Raw genomic sequence first — 18,364 nt, 5'->3', positions numbered from 1 at the left:
GCTTGTTAATAGGACTAAAAGAGTTAATAGGTAATAAATTCTTGGGTCCTGGCCATTAATACATGTCATTGAAGTAGATAGTGATTTGCTCAGCATTCTAGACATGAGAAGTGTCATTTACAGCACCAGATTCACAAGACACTGAGATGCAGGCTAAATAACAAAAACTAGAGAGGAAGATTTCTTTTATCATTACTGTTTATTGTCTTAGCCACAGATTCTCCTGCTGTTGATTATAAGACATCTAGATCTCATATAGTTCTCTTATAGAGGGTTCATTCAATACTGCTCTTACCATCATTGTGTCTTTTATGCATAAATATTAAAATTGGAAAACACTACAAGAAGTTACATAACATCATTTGCTTTGGACTGATAACCTTTTTTCTTTTTAAAATGTATCTTACAGGGTTCTGAATGAGTTTATTATGAAAAATCCTAGTTTGGAAAATAAAAAAGACCAAAGAGATCTTCAGGTAAGGCATTCTCAATTCAAGGTTGTTACCAAAATTAAAAGTTAAAATTAGGACTCATATAAGACAATGTTCTTTATAACTATGAACATTCAGTAAGATTGTCTATTGTATAAAAAAGTGGCAGGGTGGTGGCTTATGTCTATAATCTCAGCTCTCAGGAAATGAGAGGATCAGGAGTCCAAGGCCAGAATCGACAACATACATTGACTTTGAGTCCAGTCAAAGCTACATGAGACCATTTCTGGACAGGGTGAGGTAGTGGGTAGGAATGTATATTATGAAACACCTATTTGTCAGAAAATAAAACACTTAGCATTTATAACTCATTTTCGTGTGTGTGCACACAAACATAGTTCTTCCTTATTTCTCCAGGACGTGACTCACAAAGTAGTAGATGCTATTGGTGCAATTGCTGGTTCCTCTCTAGAACAGACAACATGGCTCCGACGAAATCTGGAAGTTAAGCCTTCTCCCAAAATAATGGTAGATGGAACCAATTTGGAGTCTGATGTTGAAGGTACTGCTCTCCTTTGGTGGTGTTCTCTGGGCATATATTTACTAAGCAGTGTTAGTTAGTTAGCCCTATTACATATGGTTATCCTTTTTTTCATTATTAGCTAGTAGCTTTTTTTAGTGAGAAAATATTAATCGTTATCTACTGTCTTTTCTCTTTACTTAGATATGCTGTCACCTGCAATGGAAACCTCAAACATAACTCCCTCTGTATATAGTGTCCATGCACTGACATTGCTCTCTGAGGTAAACATCAAGTTTTTTTTTTTTTTTACATGCACACTCAAGCAAACAGTGAATAGTACACATCATAATAAATTCTCATTGAGAAGTTCTTTTTTTCTTTTTAACTTATTTTTTATTAATTACATTTTATTCATTTTGTATCCCCCCATAAGCCCCTCCCTCCTCCCCTCCCGATCCCACCCTCCCTCCCCTTTCTGCATGCATGTCCCTCCCCAAGTCCACTGATAGGGGAGGTTCTCCTCTCCTTTCTGATCTTAGTCTATCAGTTCTGGTCAAAAGTGGCTACATTGTCCTCTTCTGTGGCCTGGTAGGGCTGCTCCCCCCTCAGGGGGAGGTGATCAAAGAGCAGGCCAATCAGATTATGTCAGAGGCAGTCCCTCTTCCCATTACTAGGTAACCCACTTGGACACTGACCTGCCATGGGCTACATCTGTGCAGGGGTTCTAGGTTATCTCCATGAATAGTCCTTGGTTGGAGTATGAGTCTCTGGGAAGTTCCCTGTGTTCAAATTTTCTTGTTCTGTTGCTCTCCTTGTGGAGTTCCTGTTCCCTCCAGCTCTTACTATTTCCCACTTCTTACATAAAATTCCATTCATTCTGCCCGACAGTTGGCCATCAGGCTCAGCATCTGCTTTGATAGTCTGCAGGGCAGAGGCTTTCAGAGGCCCTCTGTGGTAGGTTCCTAGTTTGTTTCCTGTTTTCTTCTTCTGGCTTTCAGAGGCCCTCTGTAGCAGGTTTCTAGGTTGTTTCCTGTATTCTTCTTCTGATGTCCATCCTCTTTGCCTTTCAGGTGGGGATTGAACATTTTAGTTAGGGTCCTCTCTCTTGCTTGGTTTCTTTAGATGCATAGATTTTAGTGGGTTTGTCCTACATTGTATGTCTATATGAGTGAGTATATACCGTGTGTGTCTTTTTGCTTCTGGGACAACTCACTCAGGATGATCCTTTCCAGGTCCCACCATTTACCTGCAAATTTCATGATTTCCTTATTTTTCATTGCTGAGTAATATTCCATTGTATAGATGTACCACAATTTCTGCATCCATTCTTCAGTTGAGGGGCATCTGGGTTGTTTCCAGCTTCTGGCTATTACAAATAAAGCTGCTACAAACATGGTTGAGCAAATGTCCTTTTTGTGTACTTGAGCCTCTTTTGGATATATGCCTAGGAGTGTTATGGCTAGATCTTGAGGAAGCACTATTCCTAGTAGTCTGAGAAAGCGCCAGATTGCTTTCCAGAGTGGTTGTACAAGTTTACATTCCCACCAACAGTGGAGAAGGGTTCCCCTTTCTCCACAACCTCTCCAGCATGTGTTGTCACTTGAGTTTTTGATCTTTGAATTCTCAACTTCATATGGAATAACAAGAAACCCAGAATTGCTAAAACAATCCTCTACAATAAAAGATCTTCTGGAGGTATCTCCATCCCTGATCTTAAGTTGTACTATAGAGCAGCAGTTTTAAAAACTGCATGGTACTGGCATAGAAACAGAATGGTGGATTGATGGAACCGAACAGAGGACCCAGAAATAAACCCACACACTTATGGACACCTGATTTTTGACAAAGATGCCAAAACCATACAATGGAAAAAAGATAGCATCTTCAACAAATGGTGCTGGTCCAACTGAATGTGTACATGTAGAAAAATGAAAATAGATCCATACTTATCACCCTGCACAAAACTGAAGTCCAAGTGAATCAAAGACCTCAACATAAAACCAGACACATTAAATCGGCTAGAAAAAAAAGTGGGGAATACCCTAGAACTCATTGGTACAGGAGAAAACTTCCTGAACAGAACACCAACAGCACAGGCTCTAAGAGCAACAATCAATAAATGGGACCTCATGAAACTGAAAAGCTTCTGTAAAGCAAAGGACACTGTCATGAAAACAAAGCGACTGCCTACAGATTGGGAAAGAATCTTCACCAACCCTTTATCTGACAGAGGACTCATATCCAGTATATATAAAGAACTAAACAAGCTGAAAAGCAACAAACCAAGTAATCCACTTAAAAAATGGGGAACAGAGCTAAACAGAGAATTCTCAATAGAGCAATATCAAATGGCAGAGAAGTACTTAAAGAAATGCTCAACCTCATTAGCCATTAGGGAAATGCAAATCAAAACAACCCTGAGAAGTTCTTAATTTCAAAAATTATTTTGCTTTTGTAAAAAAATCACTGGTACTGAGACTCATAGCTAAACTTTGGGCAGAGTACCAGAATCTTTATGGAAGGAGAGGGAGATAGAAAGACCTAGAGGGGACAGGAACTCCACAAAGAGAACAGAGCCAAAACACCTGGGCCCAGGGGGCATACAGAGACCGATACTCCAACTAAGGACCATGCATGGAGAAGAACTAGACTCCCTGTTCAATAGAAGCCCATTGGCTGCTCAATTTCCAAGTGGGTTCCCTAGTAAGGGGTACAGGGGCTGTCTCTGATATGAACTCAGTGGCATGCTCTTTGATCACCTCCCCCTGGGGAGTACAGCCTTGCCAGGCCACAGAGGACATAGCCAATCCTGATGAGACCTGATAGGCTAGGGTCAGACAGAAGGGGAGGAGGTCCTACCCTATCAGGGAACTAGGGGAGGGGCATGCAGGGAGAAGAGGGAGGGTGGGACTGGGAGGAGACAAGGGAGGGTGCTGCATTGGGGATACAAAGTGAATAAATTGTAATAAATACATAAAATTCAATTTAAAAAAACACAAAAACAAAAACCGCTGGTAGATAGAATTACCAAGTACAGGACAGTGTTGGGGCAATGCATGTCTGTCTGTGTTAGTGAAAGTGCCCACAATAAAACAGGTGATTCAAGAAATCCAGGATGCATGTTTCTGGCCCTTGGTCATTAAGATTTCTAAGTTTATATTTTAATAAATAAATATGCTTCGTATCTGATTATGGTGTGGAAAGGTGGGGTTGGCTGAGTATAAAGCATGTATAGTCAGTTGGCAACATATATACATCCGTTCTTGTTTTTTGTTTGGTTTGGTTTGGGCCTTTATATAGCCACACTTGTCACTTTTTCACCCCGTACAGGTGTAGATGCTGGGTCTTTACAGAGGTTAGTAAACATGACTGATAGAGTATGGCTATTGATTGACAGAAGTGGGAATTGAGCCCAGCCTGATTAGCTTCTAGGTTTTCTTAAGCTTTTTTAACTCAGTCTGGGAAAGAGAATGCTGAAGTTTGACTTGTAAGTTACTTTTTTTTTTAACTCAGTGTCACATAGAAGGGTCCTGAACTGTTTTTATACCTCTCTATCTCAGTGTAGATTTCCCTCATTTTAAGGATTTTTGGTTTCCTTCCAAGTTGAATATCAATATTCACCTCTGACCCCAGTTTCAGCATGTAGATGAATCTGTTTCCTCTCTGTTTTGTAGGTATTGGCTCATCTTCTGGATATGGTTTTCTATAGTGATGAAAAAGAGCGTGTTATCCCTTTACTTGTGAACATTATGCATTATGTTGTGCCCTACCTCCGAAATCACAGGTACCATATGATTCCAGTAGATTTCAGCTAATTCACACTCTGCTTGAAAGCCTATCCCCTTACTGTTATTTTTGGCCTCAACTACAAAATTATATTTTCCTTAACCTGACTCATTTATAATGGTTAAAATTTATTTATGTCTCATTTTTCTTATGGTTTCTTCTGTTTCTTGTTTCCATGTCAGTATCTGAGGTAAATGTGAACACACATAAATTCAAGACCATGGCTGAAATGAAAGCATAATGTGGTTTAATGTGTGTGTGTGTTTTTCTGTACAGTGCACATAATGCCCCTAGTTACCGAGCCTGTGTCCAACTACTCAGCAGTCTTAGTGGGTATCAGTATACACGCAGAGCCTGGAAAAAAGAAGCCTTTGACCTTTTCATGGATCCCAGTTTCTTTCAGATGGATGCTTCCTGTGTTAATCAGTAAGTAGTCCTCACTTTTACTCAACATAGTTTGTTGACATCACTCTCTTTCTAGCAAAGGAAGGCCCTAATAAGAGTAGAATCTTAATGGCAGATGATAACCCTGTGTTTTTCAGCTGGAGAGCAATTATGGACAACCTGATGACACATGATAAGACTACATTCAGAGATTTGATGAGTGAGTATTCTGATAGCCCAAGCAATATTTCTTCTTGTACATTCATTCTTAGCATGCACTATTCTCTTCTGAAAAATACTGAATTAGCTCTTTGTCAAGTTAAACATAGATTCCTATGGGAGTGTAATAGACTGAGAAAGATAACCATTCTGTGTTTTTTCTTATAGCCAGAATAGAGACAGTGTGGGAATGGACAGCTATAATCCCAGACACTAGGAGACAAAGGCAAAAGGATCACAAGGTTCAGACCAGCCTAGATTCTGGTAACAAACAAAACCCAAGATACTGAAGTAGAATGAGGGCTGTGTAGGAAAGTGAAGAGAACTGTTGAATGTGTGGGGATAAGAGAGTGTAATGCAGGTGTGTGCAAGAATAAAGTGTGTGAGATGAATGTATGGAAGTGCCTGGTGAGATCTCTCATTTTATACAATAATAAATATCTTAATGAAGATAGCTTAATGGCGAGTAAGACTCTCTTTTACTTCCCCAGCACACTGCCTAGTTAGCAGCATACAGTAGGCACTTGTTACTTACTGACTAGATAAAAAGACTGGAAGTAGGTAAGACAGGTAGGCAATTTATCTACTGTGGCTGTGGATCTTCAGGACAGAGAAGTAGGGAAAGGGAAAAGGAGAGAAAAAGAGTGTCGCTAAACTGAACTGGAATCAGTGGGAGTCTATGAATCTGTAAAGTTCGATACAGTTTTCTATCCCAAGTGGTTTTCTTTTTTTTAATTTTATAATTAATTTTATGTGCATTAGTGTGAAAGTGTCATGTCCCTTGGAATTCAGGGTACAGATAGTTGTAAGCTGCCATGTGGGTGCTGGGAGTTGAACCTGGGTTCTTTGGAAAAGCAGACAGTGCTCTTAACCACTGAGCCATCTCTCCAGCTCCCCAAGTGGTTTTCTTATCTGGAAAAAGGGTGTCATGTTACCTCTTCTAGTTTTCTTACAGCTTTTTTTATGTTTCAAATTTACATATTCATCAAATATTTACTGAGTGATGAAAGTGGACCAGGCATTATGCTAACATTTATAAAAGTTTTAACATTTATAAAAGTGAGGTTGTAAAAGAAATAAAATGGGGCACTGTGTGACAAATTTTAAATAACAGCCAAGAGCTCCTATTTGATATGAAGTTGAGAGAGTCAACCCTTCCTAGAAATGGAATTGTCAGCATAGAGAACAAAAATTACAAAGGTCTTAGAGTGAGAGAAAACTCAGTGAGTTCATGTCATAACCAGCAAGGCAGTATGGCTGTAGCAGAGTAGGTCATGAGCAAAGAGCTAAATTTGAAGGACAGGAATCAGAGCAAATAGATCTCCCAGCAGTTATTTTTTAAGGTAATACAAAAGATTTAAACAGATAGGCTTTATTAAAAGGTATCATTGGATATTTTACCTTCTAAAACTCACAACTGTAAGTATTCTTGTCTGTCTACATCAAAATCCTGCCATTTGACCTTCTGGCATATGTGCACTCAAACTCTCTGCCACCTTTTCTGCACCAAAGAAAGGTCTAGGTCCAACTCCGCTCCATTCCTCGCAGTGTGCATGCCATGGGGTATTCACTCATTTTAAATAAGGAATGATCGTTTTCAGATGACCAGCTAGCCTTCTGTTTCCATTCCTCTTTATAGCTCGAGTAGCTGTGGCCCAAAGCAGTTCTCTCAATCTTTTTGCAAATCGGGATGTGGAGCTAGAACAGAGAGCCATGCTTCTCAAAAGATTGGCCTTTGCCATTTTTAGCAGTGAAATTGACCAGTACCAGAAGTACCTTCCAGACATACAAGGTAAGTAATTAAAATATTTTGTCTTCTCTCTATTCTTAAATGTAGGGACTTGGGGTGTATTTATTTTGGTTTTGAGTGTTTTGTTTATCTGCTGTTGTTTCTTAGAAAATAACTTTGCCAAATTTTAATTTGGGTTCAGATTAAATCAAGCATGAGTTGATAGACAGTATTACATAACTGCGAATTTTTAGCTTCATTATGTAAAAGAAATCAACACTGACTTTGAAAGACTTATTCTAAACATTATGATTTACTATTTGGTTCAAATATCAGAGGAATTCATATACAAAGTCTATTAATGACTGTCTTACTCTAGGCAAGTATATTACTTACTATGTTTTAGCTGTAGACAACAGGTCAGAAAATACATCCTTAACAAGAGGACAAAATAAAGGAGATCCAGGAATTTGACCGGCAATAACATTTGTATGTCTGATTTGGAACTGTGCCAGGGTTGGCAGAGTTCTCTAGAAGAATATATTAGATTAGCTTACATCTTCACAGCTGAGTAGTCCCAACAGTGGTCATCTGCACATTGGAGAAGCAGAGAACACCACAGCTGCCCTTTCTAAGAAGGTGGACGCCTCCACAGTTAGTGTTATCATGGCCTCCACGTTCCCTGGAAAGTGCCTTGATATTAAGTCTACATCAAAAGACCAAAAAAGCCAAAAATCTTATAAAAAAAAAATTGCGATAGCAGTAATAGACGTATACTGCTTTTTTACTAGGGGGAAAACACATTGAGGATGGATCCTTCTCTCCTAGTCATTGACCCACATGTCATTCTTTTCTGGAAGTCCATTCTGTTCTTTATAGAGAATGGTCTACAGTAGCTGTACTTTGGTTTTCAAATGTCAACAGAGCATAAGAACCAGGGGTAGGAGGAAGAAGCAAAATTTTTGCTAATGACAAGCCATGACTGTGAGTAGTAGGATTTCCATTTCTACCCTTGACCCCTAAACTCGTGAATGCTGGCTAAGGAAGGAATAGTACCATGTATTGGACACCGATTCAGAACATATATAGAAGAAACCTGCCCTACCCTCCAGCCTATTGTCTCCTACTTGGGCACTATAACTATATCGTCAAATGGCCATTCTACCATTCTACCAGTCCATGAACATGAGCCCATTGCCTCATCCTGACTGTTCTTTGAGCTTAATGGTCAGAAGAAATGCTGTGTTTAAGAAAAAAAAAAAAAAAAAAGACATAGATAAGGCATTTTGTAAGTCCATGGACAACATTTTTGGCAGGACCCTTTTGCAAAGGAAATACAAACCCTAATACAACCAATAATAATCATAAATGTCTGTTTTAATAAAAACCAGGTATTTACCTTTCCAGGATGGAAGTGAACCACTGTAATTGGTTACATGAGAGTTTTGAAATTTTTCATCATATAAGTTTGGGGACTATGTCCAAAGGATACATCCATCATTCTGTACCACCAAATATCTTTACCCATAAACAAACTATATGCTGCTCAACTCAGGGAGTGCTGTGCAGCCTCTAACCTCAAGAGCCCGAGGGCTCACATGAAAGGATTCTGTCTCTTAATCCTGCGTACCTAATTTCATGGATAGAAAAGTTACAGTCTTCTGTGCATCCTTGGATTACTTGCTTGCTTGTTTTGGGTATGGGTTTGGGTTTGTTCTGAGACCAGGTCTCATTGTATAGTGCAGGTTGGCTTCCAGTGCATGCTCTTGCTGTATCAGTCTCCCAGGAGCCAGTATTCTGTTGTAGGTGGTTACTCCTCACATCCCCCATCTCCCGGAATAATGACTCACGAGACTCTATTATTATGTTACAAATACCTAGGCCCTATAGCTATGCTCTTCTCTAACTAGCATATAACTTAATCCATTTATTCTAATTTACATTCTGCCACGTGGCCAGTTACCTGAGCTCAAGCATTATGCATCCAGCCTCTTCACATCTTGCTAGCTGAATCTTGTGCACCTGGCTCTAACCCAGACTCTCTTCTGCCTGCCAGATGCCCCACCTATTTCCTACCCCAGCCATAGGCCATAGGTTGTTTTAATTGACAAGTGTTGCATCTATACAATACACAAGAGATTCCTTCTATAGTATTCCATGCCTGGGTCCTTCATGTCTACTTTAATCTTTATTCAAAATACTACTTTCCTATCCTGCCCATGGAGAATTCAAATATTTCAAACTTAGTTGCTATACAATAAAATCCACTAAATCTGGTAAGAAAATACTTGGTTTTTGTACACATCTCATGTCACTTCCTAACTTCTAATAAAAGTAACAGCCTGCAACAAACCAGAGGGTTTTTTAGACTAAACATGATTGTACTCACTTAGGCATTGAAAATATGCTGTTTCTTTCAGAGAGATTGGTTGAGAGCCTGCGTTTGCCCCAGGTGCCGACTCTTCACTCTCAAGTGTTCCTGTTTTTCAGAGTATTGCTTTTAAGAATGTCTCCACAACATCTTACCTCACTCTGGCCTACCATGATCACAGAACTTGTGAGTTATATAATTTATAAGGATAGAAATATAAACCATAAAAAGACTTTCTAAATGCTTTTTAGGAGAAAACTAAACTTAATATTATCAGTTCTTGGCAATTTTTAAAGTTGAAAATAGTAAAAACAAGTTGGATTTCATTTTCTTAAATAGCTTAAACCTCAAGTTGTACAGATAACCAACTGCCTGTGAACCCTTATTTATCTCATCTGGTTTAATGCTCGGACTCTTTGGCACATTCCTGGCTTTATCATAGCCAACATAACTAGTGTCCTCTGCAGTCATAATTCTAGTGAGAGACAGCTGAACTGGACTGTTACAGTCTGACGCAAGGTCTACACTCAACTTCCAGTACAGCACTCATCCCAGTTAAACTTCCTTCAGAGATTGTGAAGATTTCCTAAAAAGCCCTCCAAGCCTCACTTCCACCAACAAATATGGTGGCAGAATTACATGTCAACTTTAAAGTGAACATTTCCTTCATGGTCTCCAGGTACAGGTGTTCTTACTGATGGAGCAGGAGCTCACTGCTGATGAAGATATTTCACGGTAATGTGTGCTGTTCTTTCCCTACGTTCTTCAGGTTACCTAGAGTTACTCGAGTTACTCAGAGAGTCTTTATACCCTACTGTCTACACACTTCCATTATTTGGGGCTAGAGAGAGGGCTCAGTGGTGAAGAACACTGACAACTCTCTCAGAGGCCCTGGGTTCAGTTTCCATCACCCATATGGCAGCTCACAACTGTCTATACCTCCAGGTCTGTGATACATGGTGCACAGATAAATGTAGACAAAACTCCCATACACATAAATTTTTTTTTAATTTTAAAAATGAATATTTCCATTATTTGTTTGAATATAAATGTATTTAGTCAGGAAACATGATAGAGAAAATTGTCGGTATTCCTGGACTTCAGCCTCTACACAAAGTTTCCACTTAATACAATTCAGTATTGTTTCAACTACATTAGTCATCCTACTTTTGGTAGTTCAGATATAATCTTTGAATCATGGGATAGATAACAAACTTAGTTGCTATACAATAAAATGCACTAAATCTAGTAAGAAAATACTTGGTTTTTGTACACATCTCATGTCACAGGAGACAGGTAACTTGACCAGGATATCCATATATCTAGAGCTTCCAGAATGTTGAATGTACAGTAGTTTTATTCTTTTTAGAAGTTTACTAATATGTATAAATATATTTTAATTGCATTATTGTTCAAGTTTACAAATTACAATTTTCCTTTAGGAATCAAGTCTCCATTCTGGTAGCTAGCTCAGTATGTAATGCTTACCAAGTGAGGATGAGGACCTGAGTTCTATCCCAGAACACATATAAAATATCCAGTGTACAAGCTGGAGAGGTTACTGAGCAGTTAAGAACTCTCAACTGTTTTGCTAAAGACCAGGGTTCTGTTCCCAAACCTACCTGGCAGCTCACAGCCATCTGTAACTTCAGTTCCAGGGGATCCAATAACTTCTTTTGACTCCTGCAAACACTAGACATGCATATGGTGTATATGCATACATGCAGGCAAACAATTATATACAGAAAATAAAACCAGAAAGAAAAGGGTAGGAGTGATATGTGCATTTGCAATCACGCTCTGAGGAAGTGGACAAAGCTGGCACTTTCTTCCAGCTAGCCAAGCCTGCTTGGTAAGCTCCAGGCTCATGAGAAGGCCTGCCTCATACAGCAGGATATACAGTGCCTGCAGAATGACTCAAGGCTGACCTCTGGCCCACACATACACACATGCATATGGACCTGCACATGCATGAACATGCAGGCACACATAAAGAACATATGGCTTGAATATTATTAACTCTTCGGTGCTGCATTTTTTATTTTTATCTCTAACAATAGCTATTTATTGTTATAGAAAGCTTACACACCCTTCTTACGGAAAGCAAGTTAGTAGTAAAATTTGTTGAATATCCACTTTTCATTTTTGTGTTTCTTGACCTTATGGATGTTATGTGCTATGTTTACATTCTTAAAATTTAAAGAACAAACGGTTTTCAAAATACAATGATGTCGTGATCACTACATTTACTGGTCATCAGTATGGCTATGGAAGAGACAAGCTGTTGCTTTAGCATTTCCAGGACTTGTCATCACGTCCTGCTGATGACAACACCGTCTGCTTACAGGACGTCAGGCCCATCTGCAGCAGGTCTGGAGACAACCTACACCGGAGGTAATGGCTTTTCCACATCGTATAACAGCCAGCGGTGGTTAAACCTCTATCTCTCTGCTTGCAAGTTTTTGGATTTGGCTCTGGCATTGCCCTCTGAAAATCTTCCTCAGTTTCAGATGTAAGTAAAAGCAAGGACAATAAATGGATTTTTCCGAAATACATTTGCTTTAGTCACTGATATCCAACCTAAAGTTCTTTATGTAGGGTGACGTATTCATCACTAAACCTTACTGTGTGGAAGGAGCGGGGCAGCACGATTACTAGTAGTAAACGACTGCCACGGATATGTCCCCAGACCACTCACTTAAAACCAGAGTGCCCCTCATGTGGGGGGTGGGGTGCAGACGCAGAAACTGCAAGTTTAGTGGAGGCAGAGCCAAGCGCATAAAGGGTTGTGCTGATCGCACATGTAGAAGTTACTGTACGCCCATACGGCAGAAGAGTGCTGCCAACTTTGAGGTTTGGAGCAGACTCAGAAAGGAGTTTTAAACGGAGGTGGTTTAGGGTTAGAGGCTCACTAGGAAGACAGCCAGAACTGGAGCTGATCTGTCTGAGGGGTTAAAAGACCTGTGCTGCTGGAGTTTAGTATTGAGAGGAGAGGCTAGAAAGAGGCTCTCCAAAAAAATAAAAAATAAAAATAAAAAAAGAGGCTCTCCTATGGGAAGCATTGTAAATAAATATAGATGTGACCTAGGATAATGTGAAGCCACAGATTAGGTGATATTATTAGATTTGCATTTTAGAAAGCTTACTTTTTGCTGTGGAGTGTGGCAAAGGGCTTGAGAAAGAAGAAAACATAATAAAAAATCAAAATTAAAAAAGATAAAAAGCAGAGCTGGGCAGTAGTTGCTCACACCTTTAATCCCAGCCAACCTGGTCTACAGAGTGAGTTCCCGGACAGCCGGGGCTATTACACGGAGAAACCCTGCTTGAAAAAAAAATATTAATGAATGAATTAAAAAGATGGAAAGCTCCAAGGTGGTCCATGCAGCAGGTGTGCCTGCTTTTATTTTTGGTGGGTGTCCCAGTGCTGGGGGTGGAGTCCAGGCTCTTCAGTGCCAGGTAAACATTCTGCCCCGCACTGCTGCACCTGCAGCCCTTTGTGACTTTGGTAGTGTTTTGTTTTGTTTTTTAAAGTGACAGGGTTGAGTGTGTGCCTATGTGCTCTTCTATGAATGAACTCTCTGGAAGGATACACACAGTACAGAAGTCTAGCAACACAGATGGTTCCTGTGATGGAATGTCTTCCTTTTGGTATACTTTTGCATGTTGGAGAAATCAGCTTTGTTTATAGTACAAACAACTATACAAAAGCTTTCTGCCTACCAGTCAGTAGGAGACTGTGGTAGGAGGAATGAAAGCTTGAGCAGTTTCTACAGCAACACAATCTGAAAAATATTTTATTAGATAAAAACATTTTTAATACTGATTTTGCTCATGTATAAAACAATGACAAGTACTTTGCAAGTTGTCCTGATATCTTACGGCTCTAGAATAGTAGGGGGGACTTTTGGTGGTGTTATTGGTTTTGGGGTTTTGTTTTTTTATGTTTGTTGTTTGGTTTGGTTTTTATTTGGTTTTTGGTTTTTTGAGCCAGGGTTTCTCTGTGTAGGCCTGGCTGTCCTGGAACTCCTAGAAACCAGGCTGGCCTGGAGTGTTAGGATTAAAGGTATGCACCACCACCACTTAGGTAGAAATGGTGAATTCTACTATTACTGATAAAGCAAACACCAGGTGAATGCCACTCTCCAGCTTGACTCACCTGGCCCTTGAGTTTGCATGTATTGGGGACATGTTCTTTACTAAATAATAACTTATCTCCAGTGACACAGGTTTGTCTTGCTCATATAAGCATTCTTCCACTGGTAGGTACCGATGGGCCTTTATTCCTGAAGCTTCAGATGACTCAGGCTTGGAGGTGAGAAGGCAGGGCATACATCAGCGAGAATTTAAGCCGTACGTGGTTCGACTTGCAAAACTTCTTCGGAAAAGGGCAAAGGTACTAAAAGCTTAGGATCATTTTTAATATGTTATTGTTGTTCTATGTTTTATTATATATTCTATAATTATGCTGCTGCATTTGTGAGTCATTTACTAAATGTTTATTATGAATTCTGTAACTACTACATTAAATACTGCATTTGTGAGTCACTAAATTTTTCTTGTAAAAGTAAGAACATTATCAGATTGAGATATTTAGAAAATAAGTTCTTGGTTTTAAAGATCATGAAGTATCTGTTTATCATACTCAATTTTTTAAAAAGATAGAGGAAATATTTAATAACATTACTTTTAAATCTCTTTTCAAAATGAGTGAAAACGTTGGAACCAATGCATGTAGTCCTGAAAGCTCCTTATGACAAGCCTAAGAGTTTAGTATGTTGAGTCAAATCGATACCATGATGAAAATTAGATGTGAGTTGAATGAGAGCAGCACAGTACCACAGGGGGTTTGCAGAACAAATCTGTCAGATTGGTTTCAAAAAAGAACAGTCAAGAGAATAAAAAGGTCATACATTTTAAAGTTCTAATAAACTTGACAGAAATACCTCATAAAAAACTCAATTAGCTAGATAGACCAGTCAGAATAAAGGGGGTCACAAGCCTAGAACCATTGTTTTTCCGTGTGACAAAGTATACATGCTGAAATGTGGCTAAGTAGATCTTGTTCACTCTCCTAAATTATAACCTAGAGATACCTCTGATGACCTCACACAGCATCACTCTTAACTGAATCAAAAGATTTTTCCAAAGCCGAGTGTGGTAGCCTATAATCCCAGCACAGGGAGGCAGAGGCAGGCGGACTTCTGAGTTCAAGGCCAGGCTGGTATACAAGTCCAAGACACACAAGGCCACAAAGAGAACCCAGCCTCAAAAAAAAAAAAAAAAAAAAAAAATATCCAAAACAATACTTAATCTTTAATAATATTTCCTCCTTTCCTATAACTCTTGTTATGCCATGTTTTGGTTTTACATTTCTACTCCACCTCTGCTCCCTGAGGTTTTAAAAACACTGCTGAGAATAAAGTCATCTATTAAAATGTGACTATTAATTAGAAAATTAGTGGAGGGACTAAAAAATACAAATATCTAAAAAAATTTTTTTAAATGAGAATTACCAAAGACCTGTACCATAAGTAGTCTAAGAAAATAGATTCTGTAGTTTATAGCAGATCCTTTATGACTGAGTACGCATCAGACTAGCCTGCCAATTTTTGCCCTGAGGCAGAGTAGTAATGAAAATGGCATGTTCATCATTGGGCCTTTGCTAAAATCTGTCATCTCTTATGTTCAGAACATATAGTCTGGAGGCTGATCAGCGGTTTTGTGAGACCGGGTCTGCATGTGCTCACAAATTTTTGTCTCAGCAGCAATGAAGCTGTCTTTGATTCTCTACAGAGCAGAGCAAAAGGGAAGAAAGCGATTAGGAGCTTTATTTAAAGGATACAAGGAACTTGCATTTTTAGGAGCCAAATAAAAGGACAGAGTTGTGTACCAAAGTCTGATCCAGAATTTAAGGACAGCCCTTTCACTCTGTCACAGGATTGGAAAAGAATCCAGACGCAGTGAACATTCATGGGACTCTGGCCCATGCCCTTTGCCATTCATGTATCCTTAGTAATGGGAAATCTCCCTTTGGCCAGAAACTGACCCACAGATAAGACAGCTCTTTGCACTGGAAAGTCTCTTCTCATCCAGATCCCTGTAAACAAGGCCTTCATGGCCAAGCATATGTTTCACAGGAACAAAGGCTATGAGTTCTCTTTCCTTCCACAGGACGAGGAGGACTTTAAGATTTTGGAGGGATTGGAGATGGCCAAGCATCAGGTGAGGGTGGCTATTGATGCTTGTGATATGGCAGCAAAAGCTACAAGAGAGGTCAACAGGAAGGAAGCTGCACTCCTGGTGTAGACTTGTGAATCAAAGAAGGGTGTATGGCTATGTTTGCTTAATACTGAGGACAGGTACCTAAGAACAAAAAAACACCATGTGCTTTTCTTGGAGCTCAGAGCTGAAATGTGGTGGAGTCCCTCTCTTAAAGGAATATAAAAAGTAATTTTACCATGATTTTCTATATTTCAAAATGCACTATAGAGGGTGTAAGCACTTACTTCCCTTCAGGATAAATTAATCTTTATCTACCCTTTGCTTGACATTTAATTGTAATTTGATTTTTAGGGGACTAGAGGTATATGGTAAGCCAGGAACTGTATGATGGCATTTAAGTGACATAGAAGATAGTGTTTATCCTTTAATCTAGATTGAAGGCTTAATGAACTAAAACAACAGCCATTCCCCACTTTTAATCTTCTCTTGATTACTGTAGCATTTCTACTGTAACATACCTGTTTTCCTTCCAATTTTAAAGCAAATAGGGTTCAGTGTTAAAATGCTATTAACATCATTCTAACACTACAATAAATAACCAACCTTGGGATCACAGGAAACTGTTAACAAAATAATAAAGTCCATTTCTTAGCACTATCCAAAAGAACACCATTGGTGAATGACTATGACAGGCTTACTTACCCTTCCTGTGTTTCCTATTTTCATTATTTTTTTTCTTCTTGTGCTGTGATTTTGCAAGTGCAAACACCTTCACTTATCAGTGGCTTATCAGTAGCTGTTGGTGTCTCTTAGTTGAGTTCTTAAAGTAAACTAGAATATATTTTATTGCAGTTTTGAGACAAGATCTTATATCTTGAACTTGGGATCCTCCTGCCTCATCTCCCCAAGTGCTAAGCGTGTGTTGCCATATCCAATTTATAGCAGCTCTGTGCCTAGTGAATGGTTTTTACATACATTCTCATTTGACTTCCTGGCTGCAAAAGTAAAATTTTTGACGTTATCAGCAAAAATGCTCTGTCTTGCACCAGTGCAGGACAGTAAGTAAAAGGCAGAATCTGGATGCTAGTCCTGTCCTGTCAGTCCACATCTAGCTTCCCTCCTATGTCAATTTTTCTGTGTAAGGTACTGACTAATTTCACTCTTGAACCCTGTAACTAGCTTGTGGCAAATTTAGACCATAAATTCATTACTCATTATCAGCAGTAAGGAATCCTTGGCTTTTTTTTATTTTTATTTTTATTTTTTTTATATTAATCACAGGTTATTCATTTTGTATCCCAGCCATATCCCCCTCCCAATCCCACCCTCCCTTCGTCATCTCCTCCCATGCCCCTTTCCAAGTCTACTGATTGGGGAGGTCTTCCTCCCCTTCCTTATCAGGTATCCCCTCCCCTAGCTTATCAGGTATCTTCAGGACTGGCTGAGATGTCCTCTTCTGTTGGCCTAGCAAGGCTGTTCCTCCCTCGGGGGCAGAGGGAGTAAAGGAGCCAGTCATTGAGTTCATGTCAGAAATAGTTCCTGTTCCCCTTACTAGGGAAACCCACTTGGATTCTGAGCTACCATGGGCTATATCTGAGCAGGGCACAGGGGTCCTCTATGAGAGACTTGTTTCTCCAACCAAGGACCATGTATGGATATAACCTAGAATCCTCGGCTTTTATATGACCCTTTTTTTGTTTGTCCTAGATCATTTAAACTAAGTCACCTCTGTGATCTAGTTGAAAACTACTATGAAAGGGTAGTTAAGTGCCTTGATATGAAATTAGCAAATGGCACTAAAAGATCCAGTGGACTTTAATCAAGTCTGAAACATGGACTTGATGCTAGCATTTGTATCCATTTCTCACATAACATATTACATTACTGTTAGTAACAACTCCCTTTTTGTTTTTGCAGAAAAATCCAGAGGAAGACTGCTCGGGGAGGACACTGGGCTGGGAACCAGGACACTTGCTGCTCACCCTCTGTACCATGCGCAGCATGGAGCAGCTTCTGCCCTTCTTCAATGTCCTCAGCCAGGTCTTCAACAGCAAAGTCACAAGCCGATGCGGAGGACACTCAGGGAGTCCTATCCTTTACTCAAACTCCTTCCCCAACAAGGACATGAAACTGGAGAATCACAAAGCATTCTCTAGCAAAGCCAGGCAAAAAATTGAAGAGATGATAGAAAAGGATTTTCTTGAAGGAGTCATAAAGACTTGACTACCACCAGTGGTTCCCTGGAGCCTAAATGTAAATGTAATTATTTAAAACAACACACTGCTCTGAGTTGTATAGTTTCTTTTTCTTTTATATATATATATATATGTAACAAAACATTCAGGTTGTATTTAATTTAAATATTTGTAAATAAGAGCTTATGTCTGAATGTGGCCTGAATCAAGTTTAAATATAGGTGGCTCATACTGATGATGGTGCCTACGAGGTCTATATTTGCATATATAGTCCATTGTTTCACTGTCTGTCTTGGGTTGTCTTAAACCTGCAAAATACACATTATGTTTTTTCCCGCTGGTCTCAAGCCTCATTTGATTTAAATTGGGTGGGTTTTTTTTTCTTCTTTCCGTGGTTAATAATGTTATAGCATCAGAATGGTCACTTTGCTGTCAGAGACTTTGTGTATTAGATGGAGCTGTATCCCTTCCTTGAGCATCAAAGAGTAGCTGAAGCCTGGACAC

The 18,364-nt window shown here is 39.4% G+C and overlaps 1 protein-coding gene across 4 annotated transcripts in view; it reads left to right on the top strand.

Moving 5' to 3' along the window:
• The window catches only part of Dop1a (DOP1 leucine zipper like protein A), a 106,383-nt gene extending 88,188 nt beyond the window's left edge, over nucleotides 1-18,195 (top strand). For 3 of the 4 annotated variants that reach the window (XM_055602489.1, XM_055602486.1, XM_055602487.1), the window contains 13 exons: nucleotides 410-476; nucleotides 849-993; nucleotides 1,156-1,235; nucleotides 4,629-4,738; nucleotides 5,017-5,166; nucleotides 5,283-5,344; nucleotides 6,983-7,135; nucleotides 9,493-9,629; nucleotides 10,123-10,178; nucleotides 11,791-11,955; nucleotides 13,707-13,836; nucleotides 15,615-15,665; nucleotides 17,583-18,195. In XM_055602489.1, coding sequence (XP_055458464.1) covers nucleotides 410-476; nucleotides 849-993; nucleotides 1,156-1,235; nucleotides 4,629-4,738; nucleotides 5,017-5,166; nucleotides 5,283-5,344; nucleotides 6,983-7,135; nucleotides 9,493-9,629; nucleotides 10,123-10,178; nucleotides 11,791-11,955; nucleotides 13,707-13,836; nucleotides 15,615-15,665; nucleotides 17,583-17,888 — 1,612 coding nt within the window. In that variant the 3' untranslated portion in view covers nucleotides 17,889-18,195. The remainder of the gene's footprint in view (nucleotides 1-409; nucleotides 477-848; nucleotides 994-1,155; nucleotides 1,236-4,628; nucleotides 4,739-5,016; nucleotides 5,167-5,282; nucleotides 5,345-6,982; nucleotides 7,136-9,492; nucleotides 9,630-10,122; nucleotides 10,179-11,790; nucleotides 11,956-13,706; nucleotides 13,837-15,614; nucleotides 15,666-17,582) is intronic. The other variant, XM_055602488.1, reaches the window with a different exon arrangement.
• The last annotated feature ends 169 nt before the right edge of the window (nucleotides 18,196-18,364 follow it).

Source organism: Psammomys obesus, unplaced genomic scaffold (genome assembly GCF_907164565.1).
Source record: "Psammomys obesus unplaced genomic scaffold, mPsaObe1.curated_primary_1811, whole genome shotgun sequence".
In the NCBI taxonomy this organism is placed as follows: Eukaryota; Metazoa; Chordata; class Mammalia; order Rodentia; family Muridae; genus Psammomys; species Psammomys obesus.
Note: the sequence above shows the minus strand (reverse complement) of the source record. Positions and strands in the feature narration are given on the sequence as shown.